Source organism: Pristiophorus japonicus, chromosome 1 (assembly GCF_044704955.1).
Source record: "Pristiophorus japonicus isolate sPriJap1 chromosome 1, sPriJap1.hap1, whole genome shotgun sequence".
In the NCBI taxonomy this organism is placed as follows: Eukaryota; Metazoa; Chordata; class Chondrichthyes; family Pristiophoridae; genus Pristiophorus; species Pristiophorus japonicus.
The window spans coordinates 407,449,058-407,472,218 of NC_091977.1; the positions used below are offsets into that span (position 1 = coordinate 407,449,058).

General features: G+C 40.6%; 1 protein-coding gene across 2 annotated transcripts in view; it reads right to left on the reverse strand.

The window, feature by feature from the left end:
• Nucleotides 1-23,161, reverse strand: part of chd7 (chromodomain helicase DNA binding protein 7) — a 346,350-nt gene that overhangs the window by 30,116 nt on the left and 293,073 nt on the right. For both annotated transcript variants that reach the window (XM_070891933.1, XM_070891925.1), the window contains exons 26-32: nucleotides 18,792-18,921; nucleotides 18,628-18,700; nucleotides 18,316-18,373; nucleotides 15,677-15,905; nucleotides 8,899-9,107; nucleotides 7,022-7,774; nucleotides 5,448-5,608 (exon numbers count right to left, since the gene is read on the reverse strand). In XM_070891933.1, the coding sequence (XP_070748034.1) occupies nucleotides 5,448-5,608; nucleotides 7,022-7,774; nucleotides 8,899-9,107; nucleotides 15,677-15,905; nucleotides 18,316-18,373; nucleotides 18,628-18,700; nucleotides 18,792-18,921 (1,613 nt within the window). The remainder of the gene's footprint in view (nucleotides 1-5,447; nucleotides 5,609-7,021; nucleotides 7,775-8,898; nucleotides 9,108-15,676; nucleotides 15,906-18,315; nucleotides 18,374-18,627; nucleotides 18,701-18,791; nucleotides 18,922-23,161) is intronic.

The window sequence follows — 23,161 nt, forward strand, 5'->3', positions numbered from 1 at the left end:
GGTTCCTCTGGGGAGTACAGCCAGTGCAAATTCCTTAACACCACGGGTGGCTCAGCTGTACAGGAATTGGGGGGGGGGGGGGGGGGGGGGGGGGGGGGGGGGGAGAAAAAAGAAGAGATTGGGAAAGCAATAGCAATAGGGGATTCAATAGTTAGTGAAACAGACAGGTGTTTCTGCAGCCACAGACGTGATTCCAGGATGGTGTGTTGCCTTGCTAGTGCCAGTGTCAAGGAGGTCACTGAGCAGCTGTGGAACATTCTGAGGGAGGTGAGGGGGGGAGGGAGGGGGGGGGGGGAAAGAGAAGAAAATGCCAGAGGTCGTGGTCCACATCGGTATCAAAGGCAAAGGCAAAAAGAAGAATGAGGTCCTGCAGATTTTAGGGTGCTCGGAAAGAAATTAAAGCCGGTCTCAAAGGTAGTATTCTCCGGATTACTCCTGGTGCCACGAACTAGTGAGTATGGAACTAGGAGGATAGAGCAGATTAATGCGTGGTTGGACAGATGGTGCAGGAGGGAGGGCTTTAGATTCCAGGGATATTGGGACCGGTTCTGGTGAAGCTGGGGCCTGTACAGGACGAACGGGTTGCACCTCGAGAGAGAGCCGGGACTAATATTCTCACAGGGGGGGATTGCTAGTGCTGTTGGGGAGGGTTTAAACTAATCTGGCAGGGTGATGGGCACCAGGATGTTGCATTATAAAGGAAGAGAGGAAGAATTTCTGAAGTGTGTTCAGGAGAACTTTCTTGATCAGTATGTTTCCGGCCCAACGAGGAAGGAGGCATTGCTGGATCTAGTTCTGGGGAATGAGGTGGATCAAGTGGAGCAAGTGTCAGTAGGGGAACATTTAGGGAACAGTGATCATAATATCATACGGTTTAGATTAGCTATGGAAAAGGACAAGGAGAAATCTAGAGTAAAAATATTTAATTGGAAAGCGGCCAATTTCAGTGGGTTGAGAATGGACCTGGCCCGGGTAAATTGGAATCAAGGATTAGCAGGCAAAACTGTAATCGAACAATGGGCTGCTTTTAAAGAGGAAATGGTTCGGGTATGGTCAAGGTGCATTCCCACGAAGGGAAAAAGGAAGTGCAACCAAAGTCAGAGCTCCCTGGGTGACGAAAGAAAGTGTGTCAAGATGAAGCAGAAAAAAGGGGTGCATGACAGATGTCAGGTTGAGAATACCAGTGAGAATCAGGCTGAATATAGAAAGTTCATAGGGGAAGTGAAAAAGGAAATGAGGAGTAAAGAGTATGAGAATAGATTGGCAGCCAGCATAAAAAGAAATCCAAAAGTCTTCTATAGGCATATAAATAGTAAATGGGTAGCCAAGGAGGGGTGGGGCCGATTTGGGACCAAAAAACAGAGGGCATGGCTGAGGTACTAAATGAGTACTTTGCATTGGTCTTCACCAAGGAAGCAGATAGAAACATAGAAAATAGGTGCAGGAGTAGGCCATTCGGCCCTTCGAGCCTGCACCACCATTCAATACGATCATGGCTGATTATTCACCTCAGTACCCCTTTCCTGCTTTCTCTCCATACCTCTTGATCCCTTTAGCCGAAAGGGCCATATTTAACTCCCTCTTGAATATATCCAATGAACTGGCATCAACAACTCTCTGTGGAAGGGAATTCCACAGGTTAACAACTCTGAATGAAGAAGTTTCTCCTCATATCTGTCCTAAATGGCTTACGCCTTATCCTTAGACTATGTCCCCTGGTTCTGGACTTCCCCAACATCGGGAACATTCTTCCTGCATCGAACCTATCCAGTCCCGTCAGAATTTTATATGTTTCTATGAGATCCCCTCTCATTCTTCTAAACTCCAGTGAATACAGGCCCAATCGATACATGCCTCTTCCTTGGATTTAATACTATCCTTAATTTCCCTTGTTAGCCACAGTTGAGCCACCTTCCCAGTTTTATTTTTAGTCCAGACAGGGATGTACAATTGTTGAAGTTCATCCATGTGATCTTTAAATGTTTGCCATTGCCTATCCACCATCAACCCGTTAAGTATCATTTGCCAGTCTATTCTAGCCAATACACGCCTCATACCATCGAAGTTACCTTTCCTTAAGTTCAGGACCCTAGTCTCTGAATTAACTGTTTCACTCTCCATCTTAATGAAGAATTCTACCATATTATGGTCATTCTTCCCCAAGGGGCCTCGTACAACAAGATTGCTAATTAGTCCTTTCTCATTACACATCACCCAGTCCAGGATGGCTAGCCCTCTAGTTGGTTCCTCGAAATATTGGTCTAGAAAACCATCCCAAATACACTCCAGGAAATCCTCCTCCACCGCATTGCTACCAGTTTGGTTAGCCCAATCAATGTGTAGATTAAAGTCGCCCATGATAACTGCTGTACCTTTATTGCACACGTCCCTAATTTCTTGTTTGATGCTGTCCCCAACCTCTCTACTACTGTTTGGCGGTCTGTACACAACTCCCACTAGTGTTTTCTGCCCTTTGGTATTCCGTAGCTCCACCCATACCAACTTCACATCATCCAAGCTAATGTCCTTCCTTACTATTGCGTTAATTTCCTCTTTAACCAGCAACACCACCCCACCTCCTTTTCCTTTCTGTCTATCCTTCCTGAATGTTGAATATCCCTGGATGTTGAGTTCCCAGCCTTGGTCACCCTGGAGCCATGATTCCGTAATGCCAATTTCATCATATCAGTTAACAGCTATCTGCGCAGTTAATTACGAATACTCCTCGCATTGAGGCACAGAACCTTCAGGCTTGTATTTTTAACACACTTTGCCCCTTTAGAATTTTGCTCTAATGTGGCCCTTTTTGCTTTTTGCCAATTGTTTCTCTGTCCTCCACTTTTACTTTTCTTCTTTCTATCTTTTGCTTCTGCCCCCATTCTACTTCCCTCTGTCTCCCTGCATCTGTTCACATCCCCCTGCCATATTAGTTTAACAACTCCCCAACAGCACTAGCAAACACTCCCCCTAGGACATTGGTTCCAGTCCTGCCCAGGTGCAGACCGTCCGGTTTGTACTGGTCCCACCTCTCCCAGAACCGGTTCCAATGCCCCAGGAATTTGAATCCCTCCCTTCTGCACCACCCCTCAAGCCATGTATTCATCTGAGCTATCCTGCGATTCCTACGATGCTGCAAAATGATAGTGAAAGGGGAGTTAATTGAGATACTGGATGGGATAAAAATTGATAAAAGTACTAGAAAGACAGGATGTACTTCAAGTAGATAAGTCACCAGGACCAGATGGGATGCATCCTTGGATGCTGAGGGAAGTAAAGGTGGAAATTGCAGAGGTACTGGCCATAATCTTCCAATCTCCTTAGATATGGGGGTGGTGCCAGAGGACTGTTGGAACATGGCAGATGAAATTTAACGCAGAAAAGTGCGAAGTGATACATTTTGGTAGGAAGAACAAAGGGAGGCAATATAAACTAAAGGGTACAATTCTAAAGGGGGTGTACGAACAGAGAAACCCAGAGTTATGTGTGCACACATCATTGATGGTGGCAGGGCAGATTGAGAAAGCAGTTTTAAAAAAAGCACACGAGATCCTGGGGTTCATAAATAGAGGCAGAGTAGAAAAGCAAGGAAGTTATGATGAACCTTTATAAAACACCGGTTCGGCCTCAACTGGAGTATTGTGTCCAATACAAGGATGTGAAGGCCTTAGTGAGGGTGCAGAAAAGATTTACAAGAATGGTTTCAGGGATGAGAGATTTCAGTTACGTGGATAGACAGGAAAAGCTGGGGTTGTTCTCCTTAGAGCAGAGAAGGTTGAGAGCAGATTTGATAGAGGTGTTCAAAATTATGAGGTGTCTGGACTGAGGAGACAGAGAGAAACTGTTCCTATTGGCAGAAGGGTGGAGAACCAGAGAACAAGATTTAAGATCATTGGCAGAAGAACCAAAGAAAAAACTTTTTTTAACGCAGCGAGTGGTTAAGATCTGGAATGCAAATTCAATCGTGGCTTTCAAAAGGAAATTGGATAAGAAAACAATTTGCAGGGTTACGGGGAAAGGGCAGGGGAGTGAGAATAGCTGCAGTGCTGAGAGCCGGCACAGGCTCAACGGGCCGAATGGCTTCCTTCTGTGCTGTAACCATTCTATGATTCTAAGAAGCTCAAGCTTTGCAGTCTATTAAGGAAGCAGTGAAGGGTAATCTGATTGAACTATAAAAAATATTAAAATCATGTCGATAGATAAAACAAATACATTACTATATATCACTACTATAAAGTAAGCTAGGAAAATAGAATCAGTGCACAAAATGGTGAATGAAAAGTTTAACACATCAAATCCTGAAAGAGTGCTACAAATTTGGAATAATTTGTCGGGTAGGATGGATAAAATCATTAGGGATGTTCAAAATACAGTTGGATGCTAGATTACTGAATTAGTGATAGGCTTTGCTGGGGTAGCTCGTATTTTCTAATGACTAACAAGTTGGATGTTAAATTAATGTACTACACACACACATCATAATGAACATGGAAGTATATTGGTTTAAGCATATTTTTCCCTGTAGCATATTGGAACTACATACTAGAAAGCTTAGTAACAACATAACATAAAACATTTACATTTGAAAATTAATTTGAATAGTTAATATAAGATTGGAAATTAACGCTGTGTTGAGCTTCAAATTTTGAGACAAAGTAAAACCACAACTGCAATACAGAATACAGGTACAACTCATCTTACTGTATTTTCCAGGTAACACAGATAAGGGATTACATTATTAGAAAGGAATTACAATAATTCATATTTTTATATAGCACGTGAGGATTTAGGATCTAAAATTTAGGCTCTCTGCACCTGAATTTGAACAAAGGCTAAAATGCCTTGGACTGGACTGCGGGAAAGTTGGACAGATATCAAGAATATGCACCAATAAAATTTTGGAGGGCCAAACTGCGGCCCAACAGACTGGAACACCGGAGTGATAGGATGCAAGTTTGTACCTGCTGTTTTCAATATATTGAGGTGCTGATCTAATTTGCGCAGCTGTGGGAAACCACGTGCTGCCCTACCAAAAGGGGAGGGAGGGGGGGGTGGAGAGAAATTACAGGTACAGTCACTCTTGGGTGGCACCAACTGATTCCAATAGACTGGGGGTAGTCACCCAGTCCCTTGACTGCACTGAAACAAGGAAAATAAAACAAAACACCTTCAAAAGAGGTGACGGAGAGAAGAATCTGCTTGAGTTCCTGATATTTGTGACTGGGAGGAAAGAGTATGCTTGTAGCTGCCGCTACCTGCTTTGTTATAACAAAGTGATGTATGTGTTGTAAAGGACACAAATCAATACCTTATTTGGAGTATTTTATTGAAAGGAACAGAAATTTGAACTGGCTCAAATTTGGATTTTTCGAATAAATTCAGTTGAAATTTTGATCTCCTTGAACACAAAAACACTGAACTATAAATTCAAGGTTTATATCACAACGAACCTTTGGCCAGAAGGAGAAGGAATATGTTCTTTCATGAAGTAGCTGAGCTACTGTAGGTTCACTATCTTCCATGAAGAAGCCATCACGAGTTTCATCACGGGCAGTGCTCAAAGAGGCATTACTTTCTTCATCAAAATGTTTGCCTTGAGAAGCAGTGCCAGCTGAGAAGAAAATCATGCAGTTTGAATCCAAGATATCACCACTATTCTGCTACTAAATGAAATGAATGGACTAATGTTCTTTTATTCAGTTTTATGAGTACTTCACAACACAGCAACAAGTAAAATACAATCTACCAGTTAAATACTTTAAGTGTTTTGACATCATTACTTGCCTACTTGGAGGTTATATTGGCACATTCTATAAAAGATTAAATACTAATTGAAGTCACATTGAAACAGGTACAAGTTACATTGCTTGGACTATAGCTGTCATAGACAAATCTCCAAGAGTCTTTTGAGGCAAATATCACGCAAGAGTTCTGAGCACATACTGTTTAATTCATGACTGCAGTAAATCATCTTATTTCTGGAAGCTCAATTGTTTAGTGTGTTCACAGTGACATTCGTGACATTAACCAGAGGGCATAAAAAGTGAGAAAACTAGTCCTACAGCTGTTTTCACTCTTTGTATCTTGATTTTAGAATTTAGACTTTGGGCAAAGAGCACATTGCAAAGCGAATGCCCACGTAGCAAATACTTCAGTTTTACTGACACAAAAGCAAAATACTGCAGATGCTGGAAATCTGAACGAAACAAAGAAAATGCTGGATATACTCAACAAATCAAGCAACATTTGTGAAGAGAGAAACAGAGTTAACGTTTCAGGATGATAACCTATCAGACATGAAACGTTAACCCTGTTTCTCTCTCCACAGATGCTGCTTGGCCTGCTGAGTATTTCCAGCATTTTCTGTTTTTACTTCAGTTTTACTAGATAATTGTAAAAGCTTTCAAATCTCCAGATGAAGCAAAACATTGGACATAGTTGAAAAATATTTTTAAAATTCTGTTGGAAGCCCACTTTTAACAGTGTTTCACCCAGGTATCACTGGACTATACAAATACCCAAAAGTTGACTGTTGCCTCGCACATCCCTGTGCTATATACTGGAATTAGCCCCGGTACCCAGGTACAATGAGAGTAGTTGCCCCATCTTAACTGAAGAAAATTTAAGACACTTACCACTTGTGCACATAAGATGGAAATCAGCATTTAATACTGAAACAACCCTGGTTATATTAATTACTCCAATAAAAGCTTAAAACTTTATCAAACTGACTTTATTTCAATACAGAAAATTTTAGCAGGATTATTTTCATGACGAAGGACTTGATGTAATGTTGAACTATATTAAATATGCAATTTTAAAAAAAAGTATGACGATTTCATTTGTTAGAAAACAGCTTTCTTCATTTGTCTGTAAAGCATAAATATCTTAATTAAAATAAATACTTTATCCATGATAACAGAATACTAATGCACAAAGCTGCAAAAAAGCTCATTGTTAGTGAGGAATTCAAATTCAACACAATTCAGCCAAGATTTATATTGTATCTTTTTGCATATGGTACCTTCAGGTTGGGATGATTCTTCTGATTTATCATCAACGTCATCCTCCTCCTCATCATCATCATCTTCCTCGGACCCTTTCTCAAATGGTAATTTAGTTCCGAATTCCTTTTCTTCAGAGTCAGCAAGCATTTCCGTATCCATGGCTAAAGGCTCTTTAGTATCATGCTCAATCTTCACAGACAATGGTCCCAAAGTGTCCTGACATTCTGAATCAACATGTATGTTCTCATTACAATTAGTTTCCCCATCTTCCTTAGGAGGGACCGTGCTTTGCTCTTCCTGAGATGGTGGTGCAGGACTTTTTAGTCCATCTTCAGTTTTACTATCATCATAGTCCGTTTGTTCTGTACTTTTTTCTTCTTGAACTGGTGTGGATGGGGCATTGGAAGGCAACTGGCTCAGACAGGCACCAGGTTGGTTTTGGAAAGGCGTACTGCTCCTCTGGCTAGCCCCTTTGTTTTGAGCAAAGTTTTTATGGGCCTCCAGGAAAGAAAGTTCAGAGTCATTTAGAATATGATAGTCTGTCCTACTGACTCCATGCTTTGCAGCACCAATCAATAAGTCTTTGTCATGTCTGCCACTCTCCCACCATTCAGGCAGGTCCATGCTGGGCTGGCACAACGTGAGTCGTTCATCTAGCTGAGAGTGGAGTAAAACCTGCTCTCGAACCTTCCGTAGAAGTTCTATTCGATACAAGGTTCGAGAAGCGCGTTCTTCCGTGATTGGCTCAATGAAAATGGTGGAATCAGATTCTTCAAGAATAAAAACAGAATCTTTTCACAAATATGAAAATCAAAACTGACTCAAGTCCCCTCATTTGTTGCTTCATAAGTTTTATAATTCATGCCATCTTATATTTTGTACGGATCATATTTAGGTCAATGGATACCCTGAATGCAATCTCCCTCTCCCCCCCCCGCACTGACTGATATAGACACGTGTCCCAGATCAGGCCATGGAGTGAGTATTTAATGACCTGCCAGATGCATATTATGATTTGCAGATTAATGAGGATTTTGGTCTACAAGACAGACATGAATTCTCCAGATAAAAGATGAGGCAGTGACTATTGGCACCCCAAGTAAGTGTGGGCCTGAATACTCGTGATCTTGTCCTACTTCCAGAATAGCAGGGGAGCAAAAATTGCAATTCTGTATAATCCTGTAGCCACTGGCATTTCTGGGGTCAGGATAATTAAAACAGGCTGGTGCTTCCTATGCTTTCGAGAGAAGGGTAGGAGAAAAATGCTGCACCTGAAAGCCACTCGAGAGCAAAGCCTGCAGAACTACTTAAAAATTAGCACCTGTATCAGAGGGTTGACTGCAATTTGGCATGACCTTAGCCTGGAACACTCCTTTTGTTTGCACTTCCACCTCTCCATTGTACCAGTGTGATACCGCATCTAGTGTAATTAGAGAAGCAGAGCCACAAGCACTGAAAAATCTGGACAGTGATGCTAATCTGCCTCTTTTTTTCAACACCAGTCCTCCTTGAGCAGACAGAACCTCAGCCTGCCCTCGCCTCCACAGGAAACTAGCACTACATGACTGTCAAGGACTTGCTTCTGCTTCATTTTCCACTTCCGCCATATTTCTAACAGCAGAATTCCACCCCAAGTATGTCACTGGCCCCCAGAAATTCAGGACCTTTATCTTTTGTATGACCAATTGCTGTGATTATGCTGCAGATGCAAATTTGCAGTAAAAGTATGAACAAAATATTCCAAACATTATTTTTTTGCCACATTAATTGCATTACATAGGAGCAGGCATAGGCCATTTAGCCCCTCAAGACTGTTCCATCATTTACTGAGATCATGGCTGATCTGTATCTCAACTCTATCACCCTGCCTTGGATCTATATTACAACATCTTACCTTCATCTGGATTTGGAGGCATACGACACACTTTTCTGCACATGGCCACAAAACAGCTGAAGTACTTTTCCAAACTGTCATCAGACTTTTTATCCAGTCTAGCAAAGGCACGGAACTGGCTCCAGTCAAATTGCTTCTTGACAGGATCAAACACTACACCAAAGGTGGATACAACACGGTAGAAGTCTGCCTCCTCTCTCCTGGTCCATCTACAATTCAAAAATATATTTAAATTTAAGATATTTCAATACTGCAATCCTGAAGGGCTTCACTGCTCATATAAAAAATTAGCCGTAAGATTTTGCAGATGGAAAGCTATATTGGAAAACAATATTGTAATTTAGGTTTGAAACAGTCATGCTACCACAACTGTAATGCTGTAGGCATTCCTGAGTTGTTCAAATAATTTAAAATACAAGCAAGCCTCAAACATGCACACAAAAACCTACAGGCCTTAGATATTGCTAGATAAAAATCTCATCAAAAGATGAGGTAAGACTTAGACAACTGTTTAATTTTTCATGTTCCAAGTGTTACATTTCAACATAGAAGTAAATAAACTGCTATTCAAACCAGACAAAAATACTGGAACTCTGCTCCTTTAATTGCTTCACTCTACCCAGAAAACATGCAAACATGTGGTGTTCTTTAAGCCCTTTATGCATACACTCAGGTATCTCATTTCAGTCCCATTTAAAGTAGGCAGTACCAGAGAGAAAGACAAGACAAGAAATACAAAACATGATTTCTTCAGACCAGAAAGTGAGAACGAAGGGACTTTTGTACATTGAGGATGAACTATCTTGAAACAATCAGAAAACAACTTGCATTTATGTAACACCTTTGAAATAGAGATATGCTCCAAGGCACTTCACGAATGCGTAATCAGGCACTAATGGATGCCGAGTAGAGGAGAAGATATTAAGAGATATGCTCAAAAGCTTGGTGAAAGTGGTGAATTTTGAGAAGGGTCTTAAAGGAGGAGCAGGAGGTGGACAAAGGAGCTTAGGGAGGGAATTATAGATTGTGGATCTTAGGTGGCTGAAGGTACGTCTGCCAATGGTGAGGTGAAGGGAGTGGGGTACACAAGAGGCCAGAGTCAAAGGAGTAGAGTTCTGATGGGATTGTAGGGCTGTAGAAGGTTAGAGAAATGAATGGGCAGGCCATTAAGGGATTTAAACACAAGGATGAGAATTTTAAATCGAGGGGCTGGTGACCAGAAGCCAATGTAGAGATGATGACTTGAGCAGGATTTGCCGCAGGATAGGATATGGGTAGCAAAGCTTCGGATTAGCTGAAGTTTAGACAACATGGAGGATGTGAGGACAGCCAGGAACGTATTAGAATACTCAAGTCCGGAGGTGACAAAGGCATGGATGAGAGTTCTAGCAGTGACACACTTTTCTGCACATAGCCACAAAACAGCTGAAGTACTTTTCCAAACTATCAGCCTTCCCCATCTCAGATGAGAAGTCTTGAATATAAGGAATTATGGATCTGTTGGTGCTCAACTGCAGGAATCTCTATTCAGATTTTGTAAACAAACCCAGCGAATGAGGGGAAACTAAATGGGTAATTCAAGTTAACAGCTTAATAGTTGTGTATCAAAACCTAAACCTTCTGTTCTGAAGATTTCCATCAGATCTAATTCCAGCTTTTGAAAATTATTTTATGTTATTGCAAGAAGGGAGAATCCACTCCAACAGCAAGGCACCTAAAGGATGACACAAAGACAATAGTGAGAAAGGATCTTGGCTTGGAAGATCAGGATGTAGAATCAGTATGGGTGGAGATGAGAAATAACAAGGGGCAGAAATCACTACTACTCCCACCAACAATAGCTTTCCCATTGGACAGAGTATTAATTAACTAATAGAAGCTTGCAACAAAGGTAATGCAATAATTGTGGGGCTTTAATCTTCATGTAGACTGGGAAAATCAAATTGGCAAAGGTAGTCTGGAGATCAAGTTCATGGAACGCATTCGAGACAGTTTCCGAGAACAATATGTTGTAGAACCAACCAGGGAACAGGCTATTTTAGATCTTGTATTGTGTAATGAGACTGGGTTAATTAGTAATCTCACAGTAAAGGCTCCTCTGGGGAAGAGTGATCATAATATGATAGAATTTCATACTGGGTTTGAGAGCGAAATACGTAGGCCCGAAACTAGATTCTTAAATTTAAATGAAGCTAATTACATAGTTATGAGGGGTGAGCTGGCTAAGGTAGATTGGGAAATTAAATTAAAAGGTATGATGGAAGAAAAGCAGTGGTAAAAACTTAAAGAAATATTCCAAAATTCTCAACGAATATACACTCCTTTAAGAGAAAAACTTCACGGGAAAAGTGAACCATCCGTGGCTAACTAAAGAAGTTAAGGATAGTAAAAACAGAAAATGCTGGAAATCTCAGTGGGTCAGGCAGCATTTGTGGAGAGAATCATCATCATCATAGGCAGTCCCTCAAATCGAGGATGACCTGCTTCCACACCAAAAAGGGATGAGTTCACAGGTGTTTCAATGAAGGACCTAATATTTCCGATCCCGAACTACATCTTGAAGGGTGGAAGATGCCGGTGCGTGGATTTTTTTTTTAACGTGTGGTGGCTGTTGCAAACCAGCCACCACACGGGCTTGGCAGAGCTAGGTCTTGGTCCAGTGATAAGGATTAACCAAGATGATTGGAGACCAGCTCTGCGGCACAGACCTAGTGCGCACAGATATAACAGTGTGGGCTGGCCCATGTTGCCCGAGCCCTCGCCTCTTCTGGGCCCCGAACTCACGCCTCTACAAACTCTTGCCGCTCCTTTGTCTCGAGTTAACATTTCAAGTTGATGACCCTTCGCCAGAACTAGCAAAAGTTTGAAATGTAACAGATTCTTAAGTGCAAGGGGCACTGAAGGGGTAAGAGGAGGAAAGAACAAAAGGGAAGGTGTGTGATTGGGTGGAAGGCAGGAGAGATTTGACACACAAAAGGGATTCACATCCTATCTAGACTCATCTTTTGTTTCCTAACTTGTGCCATTACCATCTCAATTTGGCCCATCATCCCTTTTGTCTCTCAACAGTGGGGAACCAAAGGGCTAATGAAAGTGAGGAACTTAAATGTATTAAGATCAGTAGCGAAAAAGTACTTGAGAAACCAATGGGGCTAAAAATCCCCATGACCCGAATGCCTATATCCAAGGGTTCTAAAAGAGGTGGCTGCAGAGTTAGTGGATACATTGGTTTTGATCTTCCACAATTTTCTAGATTCTAGAATGGTCACCATGGATTGGAAGGTAGCAAATGTAACCCTGCTATTCAAGACTGGAAGGAGAGAGAAAACGGAACTACAGGCCAGTTAGCCAGACGCCAGGTATAGGGAAAATGATAGAATCCATATTCAGGAAGGGGTAACAGGGCATTTAGAAAATCATATGATTAAGCCGAGACAACATGGTTTTATGAAAAGGAAATGGTGTTTGACAAACTTATTAGGGTTTTTATTTTGAGGATGTAGCTAGCAGGGTAGATAAAAGGGGAACCAGTAGATGTATTATATTTGGATTTCCAAAAGGCATTCGGTAAGGTGCCACATAAAAGGTCGTTATGCAAAATAAGGGCTCATGGGGTTGGGTTAGCATGGATTGAGGATTGGTGAACGGACAGAAAACAGAGTAGCAATAGAAAAAGAGATTATTTTTTAAATGGTTTCTCACCAGGCTATGGGAAAGCGTTGGAGTCTTGTTGTAAACTCAAACTCTAAATTGATGGCTCACTGGCTGCTGGGGCACCAGCCAGGTGGATAGTCATACAGTAATTTGAGCTATGCTTCAATAAAGTATTCATGGCTTCAGTAGGAAAGGACAAAATTAATAACACCCTAATCCTGTTTGAAATGTCATATTCTGAAGCCCAAGAGTTTGAGTTTACAACAAGTCTCCAACGCTTTCCCATAGCCTGGTGAGTCACTGCAGAATGCTATATGGCCAGGTGCTTTGGATTTGGGACTAATCTTGGGAATTAATTCAACTATGTATTTGGAGGAGGCTTCTGTTCGGTGCAACACTTTAACAACATCTCAACATTGAGGTGCAACATCTCAAACAAATGTAAAAACACAGCATGCTTGAAAGTCATAAATCAATGCAATGTGCAGAAATCAGTGAAACTTTTAAAGCCTGCAACAAAGTAAAAATTTAAATAAGATTTAACTAAGAAAGCAATAAAACAGAGCAGAATGTTATGCTAACAGAATAAACAGCTAATTGGAGTGAACTGCAACATAATTCCAGAACAGGCCGCACATATGCAGTGAAGACTGGGAGAAAACCACATGCTCAACAAAAGCTGCAAGGATAAACCCAGCAACTATAGGCCAGTCAGTGGAGAAGCTTTTAGAAATGATAATCAGGGACCAAATTAACAGTCACTTGGACAAATGTGGATTAATTAAGGAAAGCCAGCATTGATTTGTTAAAGGTAAATCGTGCTTAACTATCTTGATTGAGTTTTTTGATGAGGTAAGAGAGGGGATTGATGAGGGCAATTCAGTTGATGTGGTGTACATGGACTTCCAAAAGGCGTTTGATAAAGTGCCACATAATAGGCTGGCCAGCAAAGTTGAAGCTCATGGAATAAAAGGGACAGTGGCAGCATAGATACGAAATTGGCTAAGTGACAGGAAACAGGGAGTAGTGATGAACAGTTGTTTTTCGGAATGGAGGAAGGTAAACAGTGGTGTTCCCCAGGGGTCGGCAATAGGACCGCTGCTTTTCTTGATGTATATTAATGACTTGGACTTGGGTGTACAGAGCACAATTTCTAAAGTTGCAGATGACAAAACCTGGAAGTACAGTGAACAGCGAGGAGGTTAGTGATAGACTTCAGGAGGACATAGAGGCCGGTGGAATGGGTGGACAAATGACAGTTTAATTGAACACAGAAAAGTACAAAGTGATACATTTTGGTAGGGGGAATGAGGAGAGGCAATATAAACTCAACGGCACAATTCTAAAGGGGGTAACATGATCAGAGAGACCAGGGGTATATGTGCAAAAATCAGTGAAGGTGGCAGGGCAGGTTGAGAAAGTAGTTAAAAAAGCTTACGGAATCCTGGGCTTCATAAATGGAGGTATAGAGTAGAAAAGCAAGGAAGTGATGAACCTTTATAAAACACTGGTTCGGCTTCAACTGGAGTATTGTGTCCAATTCTGGACACCGCACTTCAGGAAGGATGCGAAAGCCTTAGAGAGGGTGCAGAAAAGACTTACAAGAGTGATTCCAAGGATGAGGGACTTCAGTTACGTGGATAGACTAGAGAAGCTGGGGTTGTTCTCCTTAGAGCAGTGAAGGTTGAGAGGAGATTTGATAGAGATGCTCAAAATCATGAGGGGTCTGGACAGAGTAGATAAGAATTAAACTATTCCCATTGGCAGAAGGGTGGAGAACCCGAGGACAAATATTTAAGATGATTGGCAGAAGAACCAAAGGCGACATGAGGGAAAACTCTTAGGCAGTGAATGTTTAGAACCTGGAATGCACTGCCTGAGAGGATCATAGCTTTCAAAAGGGAATTGAATAAGTACCTGAAGGAAAAAATATTTTGCAGGGCTATGGGGAAAGGACAGAGGAATGGGACTAACTGAAATGTTCTTGCAAACAGCCGGCATGAGCTCAACGGGCTGAATGGCCTCCTTCTATGCTGTAACCATCTATGATTGCACAGCTTGTGTAGTGTGGTAGTGATGGCAGCTAAAATATCTGTGTGGAAGATGAAAAAATGAGGTAAAATGTTGAATTTCGAACTTCATTTTATAACTTATTCTTCCCGTTGATAACTTCTGCAATTTTTTGTTCTTTTAGTTCTGGTCTATAACGATTTGCACGACTAACCTCTACTAAGTTCACATGGGTCCAATGTTCCCATTAATTTTTTTTTGGGTGCGTAACCCCCTTAAAGGACTGCGCAGCCCATTCAAAATACTGTGCAAGCGCATTTTTCCTATGAAAAGATGGGGAGCCGACTGCGCGGGAGGTCCAGAGAGCTGCACGGCTGCAGTTTAAAGGGAGCATTGCTCGGGCCATATTTGCTTCTTTTGTCTCCTTACTGGACATAGACCCGGAATTTCTTCAGACTTTGACGCTGCACTGCCATAACTCAATTGGAAGTTCTGTGGAAACCCGATTTACATGTATAAACAGGGTTTCCATCACACTTTTGATGAATTTACAGCAGTGCAGCAGCAGAAAGTCCAAGGATCATTTGTAATTTTCAGCTTTGCCATAGCTTCCAAATTACTTGGGATCATAATGGCAACAAATGCAATAAACGGTCAGTGAGCTGAAGGTATTTGGGTTCCTTTGAGGGCAATATTTCCTCTGCAACTTCCTTGCCGATAAAGGTAGGTGATGTGATCTCCACCAACACCGCTAAAGCTGGCTTGGACATGCATGTAAATAGCCCAAGGGTGATACTCCCTCTGATTTTTCCACCGTGGTTCTCTGGAAAAACACCAGCTCCTCGGTTTAGTTTCGGAAATCAGAGTGCAGTAATCATGAAAATGAATATAAATATCATTTGGCAGTGTGTTGGTGCTGCAAATTCTGGATCTTACTGATTCGAAATGTTTTTCTGGTCCAGTGATTTTAATATGAACGGTTTACCATCATAATATTAAATGCACACTTGGGTAATAAAATAATGGCTAAACAAGGCCATGGAAATGTATTCCAAAACAAGACCTAAACTTTGGAAATATTTAATAAAATGAAGCATACAATTCATGGCACTACCTTTGACGTTTCTCAGATATTGCTGCATTTCTCTCTGCCTCCCGAGCTCTCACTTCATCTCTTGGCCGACGTCTGCGACGGTCGTTTTTGTTCAGTGCTTCTAATTTCATCTGCTCCCTTTTATAGCTGCGCTGATAGGCTGTAATAAGGCGGCGCAGGCGTGTTGTGAGAACTGATGTGTTGGGCCAGTAGAGTTTGTCTGATTCATCATCTTGATCAGGTTGTTTGCCTGTAAAATGCTACATTCAGTAATGCTGCTGATGCCTAATCCTTCAGATCACAAGTTCTTTCAAATCCTACAAGCTTATCATAAAAATGCATAATCTAATACTTTTTATGCAATTCTTCTGTTTCCTTTGTATCAATTGGAACACTCATTTGAACATTCCTCAAATCTGTTCTAAAATGGAAATGCTTTGAGATTCATGCACTGCAGGACTTTATATATTGGATGATGTTTACTCGCACTTATTTATAGAAATGAGAAAAAATGGTATTTACATACATAAAGCATACATTTAGTGCTATTAGTCAAGCTTTCTACATGAATTAGCCCAGAAAATGAAGCTAATGCTCACCATAAATAGAAATGAACAGTAAAACTTAGTGAATTCAGACTGTAGTATGTTTCCTTGTGCTATTCAAATTTGATTTCTGGAGGGCATGTTTCTGTGTTTAGACACCTGTACCAATTAGGAGGTGGTAAAGAATTAAAAAGAAAACCTTGTATTGTGGCAAGTATGCTATTCTTCAAGCTCCTCTCCCACTTTCTTCAATCTCTTCCTAGCCTTGTGCTACTCTTGATCAACTACCAACAGCTACAAACACCGGCCTTGTGACATTCCCTCCCAACAATTTTTGCTTCCTCTTGTAAAGAGGATGTGGCTTCTGATTGGCACCTCCTAACAGCAATGCAGCAGATTTGGGAACAAAACCTGTGTGACACCACTTTTTGATACAGCATTTTGGTACTTGAACATACTGTGCTACTCCCTGAAAAATAAAACATTTGAAAGAAATGTTTACAGAACACAAAGCCTGAAACACTGTCTTTCCCCACTGAATTATCCATATTTGCCTTAATATTATGGATCATTTAATTACTACTACCATCCACCCCATCACCGACCTTCCCATTTGTTCTTTTCTCCCCATCCACCTTTCCCTGCCTCTGTAGTTGCTTAAAACCTGTTACATCTCTAACTTTTGGCAGTTCTGATGGAAGGTCAATGACCTGAAACGTTAATTGTGTTTCTCTCGCCACAAATGCTGCCTGACCTGCTGAGTATTTCCAATACTTTGTTTTTAATTCAGATTTTCAGCATCAGCAGTATTTTGCTTTTGTTTCCAGATCTGTATGTTGCATACTAGAAATTCAGATATAAAAAACTTCACACATTCCATGATTGTTTTTATTGCTAAGAGAAATGCCAACTTATACTTATTTAACTTCAGTGTATTTGCCTACATTTACTGGAGCAAAAAACTGGCACAGACAATATTCCAAATGGCCTCAGTCTGTACTGCAAATTTCTCTGAGGTCCATGCAATTTAATCAACTATTTAGGAAAATTTTTTCTGAAAAAAGTTATGCCTTATATAATGTATAAATGACCCCCACTACAATCATAACCTTTAAGAAAGCATGTGCATAAGATTTCTACAAACTATAGATAACTGCAAATCTTTTCAAAGCCCACTAAAGCATTCATTCAGCAACCTTTTGACTGTTGTCAGAAATAGAGAAATTCCAGTCACCCTTGGCTTACCAGTTTGATTTTTGGCTCATGCATTAAGGCACAAAATAACACTAACTGTAATACATCTGCTCCAATAGCAGCAATAGCTTCAATACTGTAATATTAATTCAATGAAATCAAAATATGCATGTAATTTTAACTAAAATATTTATTTTAAACATTAATTTGTCACCTATTCCTACTTCTCACATTTTCTTTTCATTTCCATTCTGTCTTTTTTCCCCATAAACTAAATTTTCTCGATCAAAACTATTCTATTTTTCCAAATTTTTTCTGCTTCCACCATCTATTTTGGAGGTGGAGTTATATGTTTCAAAGCCAGAAGGTTGAAATTACTGCCAGCGATATTATAGTATGAACGTTTAATATGCTGGTCCCAAATTCAGCCCTCTGCTATTTTAAAGTAAATGTTAAACCCATTTAAAATAAAAGTTAATGGTTCCAGTAAAATAGCAAGAAAGGAATGTGCTTGGAGTACATTAATGCGGGGGGGGGGGTTAAATTATACTGTCTCTGTTCCTTGTGACAATGTAAACTAACAGTAGGTGTATGGAGATCTGATTCAGATAGTTTAGATTTGCACATAATTAATTAGTTAGAGCCAAACATTTTATTAAATTCAAAGGCAGTAACTCCATTTCCAAGTTAAGCTGCTGTGAGGATACATGAAATTCAGCAGTAGATTCTACACAGTGCACAGAGCATTAAAAACTTTAATACTGGGAAACGACATATCCTCAGGATGTGAATCCTATGCTTGGATCAGATGCACATCTAGAGTTGATTGGATTATTTAGAATTTCAGGTATGCAAAGTGTATTGGTATTGGATACCAAAATGCAGCACTAATTCCCCCCGTCCTTGCCAAAAGAATCTCACCTGTGTTCTCAGTATCCATACATTCTTCCTTGTCATCTTGTGGAGAATTCTCAAATTCCTGTAAAGGATGATGTATTTAGATTTTTGGTACATTGTTTTATTCTGGATTTTACATTATTTTTCAAATGTTTATGGAAATGCAGGAATTCACAATTTTGAAGCCGTCCTTTCAATATTTTAATTACTAGTTATTCGTTTGTGCTGTCCACATCAGCAAAAAGATGCAAGTAGAATATAATACTTAATAATAAATTTAAATCAAAGTCCCAAATTTTGTAACTGGAGTCTTATAACTCCAGCAATTGTACTCACATCCATTTCATCTTTGAATGGAATTCTGCCTGGTTTATATTCCGGATCTTCATCCTCTCTGTCAAAATCAGCACTGAAAGAGCAGTTTTAATTAAAAGTCATGATGATGCTGCTTATTGAATAGGGGGAGGGGCAAATTCCAAATGGTCTCAAGCACAACTTACCCATCACTAACATCAGCCAGCACATCTGTTCCCCTCTGTTCAGCAGCCATGGCCTTTGCATCAGGCATTCCCACCCGCTCCAGGAAACAGAATAAAGGATCTGCCCTTATAGAATTATATTTTTCATATCCTATAACAAAAGCACCAAAGATTTTTTAATTCACATAACTTTAATCTATTCAGAACAACAACAAGTTTTACTTTCACACAATGAAACACTGCTATAGTTATGGATATAAATGTATGTATAAAAAAAATTAGTTCACACATCATGGGAATTGAGAAATGCAACCAAAAACTAGATGATCGATTGAATAATTATTTGCTCATCAGTAAGTTTACTCCAGATTGATTATACTTTATGTAACTCAGTACAGGAAATTAAGTTACATTAAAGTTTGACACTTTCTTGAATGTATTATCTTCTACATGAGGATTTAATACAGAAACAATCTTAAAAGATTAGTGGTCACTTAACATTGCATAAAAAATGGATAAATCTGAAGACAATTACTTAATGAGAAAAGATGATGCAATTATTTCAGTACTTCTACTCTTCAATACTTCACACTTCAAAATAAAATGCATATGTAACTAAATAATAAAGTATTTGATTACAAAACTTCTGGGGAAATCATCAGAAAATGAGTCTTTGAAATTAGAGGATATTAACAATACCTTTTGGGTTAGTTACAACAGTTCCATTAATATAGAAAATAAAGAATGGCAAATCTCAGCAACAACTGAGAAAATAATCATCAGACTGGACTCACTTCAGTTGCATCCATAGCACTACTGCCTCAGTCAACCAAGAACAGCGTAATTCAATTAGGTTTTGCACTGTGACACATTGTTCTTAAGTACTCTTGAGCCTCAAGCCAAATTGTAATCATGAAAGGTTTTATAAGCCATCATTCTACCCCCCTAGTCAGGACACACACACCAGAGAATTCCACTGTGACCTCTAGTGAATTTGGATTATGATTAGGAACTGCTCTTTGTATACATCATGGCTGTTCCACATCCCAGTGGTTCACAGTTAACAAGACAGTATTCCACAACAGGGAATGGGAAAGTCTCAGTGCTGACATTTGTGAAATACTACTTGGAAAAAAGCCCAGGAGGCACTTATACAGATTAATAGCAGAGGTTAAACTACCATTCACTCCAATGCAGGCTGGTATAGAGAAGCAGCACATGTGGAGCAGTGGTGAGAGCAAAGATAGACGCAGTTTACTAAAATAAACTGAAACCCAAAAGATTCAAATTTTCAATTATTGAAATAGGATCATTTTACAAATAATTTTACAACGAACAGATTGGAAAGTAATGTTCATTACGGTACCTTAAAGAAAGGTATGAGACGTGTATTGGCTAGGATAGACTGGCGAATGATACTTAAAAGGGTTGACGGTGGATAGGCAATGGCAGACATTTAAGGATCACATGGATGAACTACAACAATTGTACATCTCTGTCTGGCGTAAAAATAAAACGGGGAAGGTGGCTCAACCGTGGCTAACAAGGGAAATTAGGGATAGTGTTAAATCCGAGGAAGAGGCATATAAATTGGCCAGAAAAAGCAGCAAACCTGAGGACTGGGAGAAATTGAGAATTCAGCAGAGGAGGACAAAGAGTTTAATTAGGAGGGGGGAAATAGAGTACGAGAGTAAGCTTGCAGGGAACATAAAAACTGACTGCAAAAGCTTCTATAAATGTGTGAACAGAAAAAGATTAGTGAAGACAAATGTAGGTCCCTTGCAGTCAGAATCAGGTGAATTTATAATGGGGAACAAAGAAATGGCAGACCAGTTGAACAAATACTTTGGTTCTGTCTTCACGAAGGAAGACACAAATAACCTTCCCGAAATACTAGGGGACCAAGGATCTAGCAAGAAGGAGGAACTGAAGGAAAGCCTTATTAGTCAGGAAATTGTTAGAGAAATTGATGGGATTGAAGGCCGATAAATCCCCAGGGCCTGATAGTCTGCATCCCAGAGTACTTAAGGAAATGGCCCTAGAAATAGTGGATGCATTGGTGGTCATTTTCCAACATTCTATATACTCTGGATCAGTTCCTATGGATTGGAAGGTAGCTATTTAAAAAAGGAGGGAGAGTGAAAACAGGAATTATAGACCGGTTAGCCTGACATGATGGGGAAAATGATGGAATCAATTATTAAAGATGTAATAGCAGCGCATTTGGAAAGCAGCGACAGGGTCAGTCCAAGTCAGCATGGATTTATGAAAGGGAAATCATGCTTGACAAATCTTCTAAAATTTTTTGAGGATGTAACTAATAGAGTGGACAAGGGAGAACCAGTGGATGTGGTGTATTTGGGCTTTCAAAAGGATTTTGACAAGGTCCCACACAAGGGATTAGTGTACAAAATTAAAGCGTATGGTATTGGGGGTAATGTACTGACGTGGATAGAGAACTGGTTGGTAGACAGGAAGCAGAGAGTAGGAATAAACGGGTCCTTTTCAGAATGGCAGACAGTGACGAGTGGGGGTACCGCAAGGTTCAGTGCTGGGACCCCAGCTATTTACAATATACATTAATAATTTAGACGAAGGAATTGAATGTAATATCTCCAAGTTTGCAGATGACACTAAGCTGGGTGGCAGTGTGAGCTGTGAAGAAGATGCTAAGAGGCTGCAGGGTGATTGGCCAGGTTAGGTGAGTGGGGAAATGCATGGCAGATGCAGTATAATGTAGATAAATGTGAGGTTATCCACTTTGGTGGCAACAACACGAAGGCAGATTATCTGAATGGTGACAGATTAGGAAAAGGAGAGGTGCAACGAGACCTGGGTGTCATGGTACATCAGTCATTGAAAGTTGGCATGCAGGTACAGCAGGCGGTGAAGGCAGCAAATAGCATGTTGGCCTTCATAGCAAGAGGATTTGAGTATAGGAGCAGGGAGGTCTTACTGCAGTTGTACAGGGCCTTGGTGAGGCTATACCTTGAATATTGTGTTCAGTTTTGGTCTCCTAATCTGAGGAAGGACCTTCTTGCTATTGAGGGAGTGCAGCGAAGGTTCACCAGGCTGATTCCCGGGATGGCAGGACTGACATATGAAGAAAGACTGGATCAACTAGGCTTATATTCATTGGAATTTAGAAGAATGAGAGGGGATCTCATAGAAACATATAAAATTCTGACGGGATTGGACAGGTTAGATGCAGGAAGACGATGTTGGGGAAGTCCAGAACCAGGGGTCACAGTCTAAGGATAAGGGGTAAGCCACTTAGGACCAAGATGAGGAGAAACTTCTTCATTCAGAGAATTGTGAACCTGTGGAATTCTCTACCACAGAAAGTTGGTGAGGCCAGTTTGTTAGATATATTAAAAGGGAGTTACATGTGGCCCTTACGGGTAAAGGATCAAGGGTATGGAGAGAAAGCAGGAATGGGGTACTGAAGTTGCACGATCAGCCATGATCATATTGAATGGTGGTGCAGGCTCGAAGGGCCGAATAGCCTTCTCCTGCACGTATTTCCTATGTTTCTATGTTTCCAAAAGTGCCATGCACAGCACCCAAGTAATTCAACTACAAGTGTTTTTTTAAACCAACAGTAAAATAATTCAACTCAAATACAGTAACTTTTGTTAACACTTATCAAAAGCACTTCCAGAATAGCTTAAATGAAAAAAAACATATTTGGAACTCAAGTCTAATTTTCTTCCTTTCTGTTAACCATACTAGAGAACTACATCTTTATCCTTAGAAACATAGAAAATAGGTACAGGAGTAGGCCAGTCGGCCCTTCGAGCTTGCACCACCATTCAATAAGATCATGGCTGATCTTTCACCTCAGTACCCCTTTCCTGCATTCTTTCCATACCCCTTGATCCCTTTAGCCATAAGGGCCACATCTAACTCCCTCTTGAATATATCCAACGAACTGGCATCAACAACTCTCTGCGGTAGGGAATTCCTCAGGTTAACAACTCTCAGTGAAGAAGCTTCTCCTCATCTCAGTCCGAAATGGCTTACCCCTTATCCTTAAGACTGTGTCCCTTAGTTCTGGACTTCTCCAACATCGGGAACATTCTTCCTGCATCTAACCTGTCCAGTCCCGTCAGAATTTTATATGTTTCTATGAGATCCCCACTAATCCTTCTAAACTCCAGTGAATAAAGGCCCAGATCCAGTCTCTCCTCATATGTCAGACCAGCCACCCCGGGAATCAGTCTGGTGAACCTTCGCTGCACTCCCTCAATAGCAAGAAGGTCCTTCCTCAGATTAGGAGACCAAAACAGAACACAATATTCCAGGTGAGGCCTCATTAAGGCCCTGTATAACTGCAGTAAGACCTCCCTGCTCCTATACTCAAAACCCTCGCTATGAAGGCCAACATACCA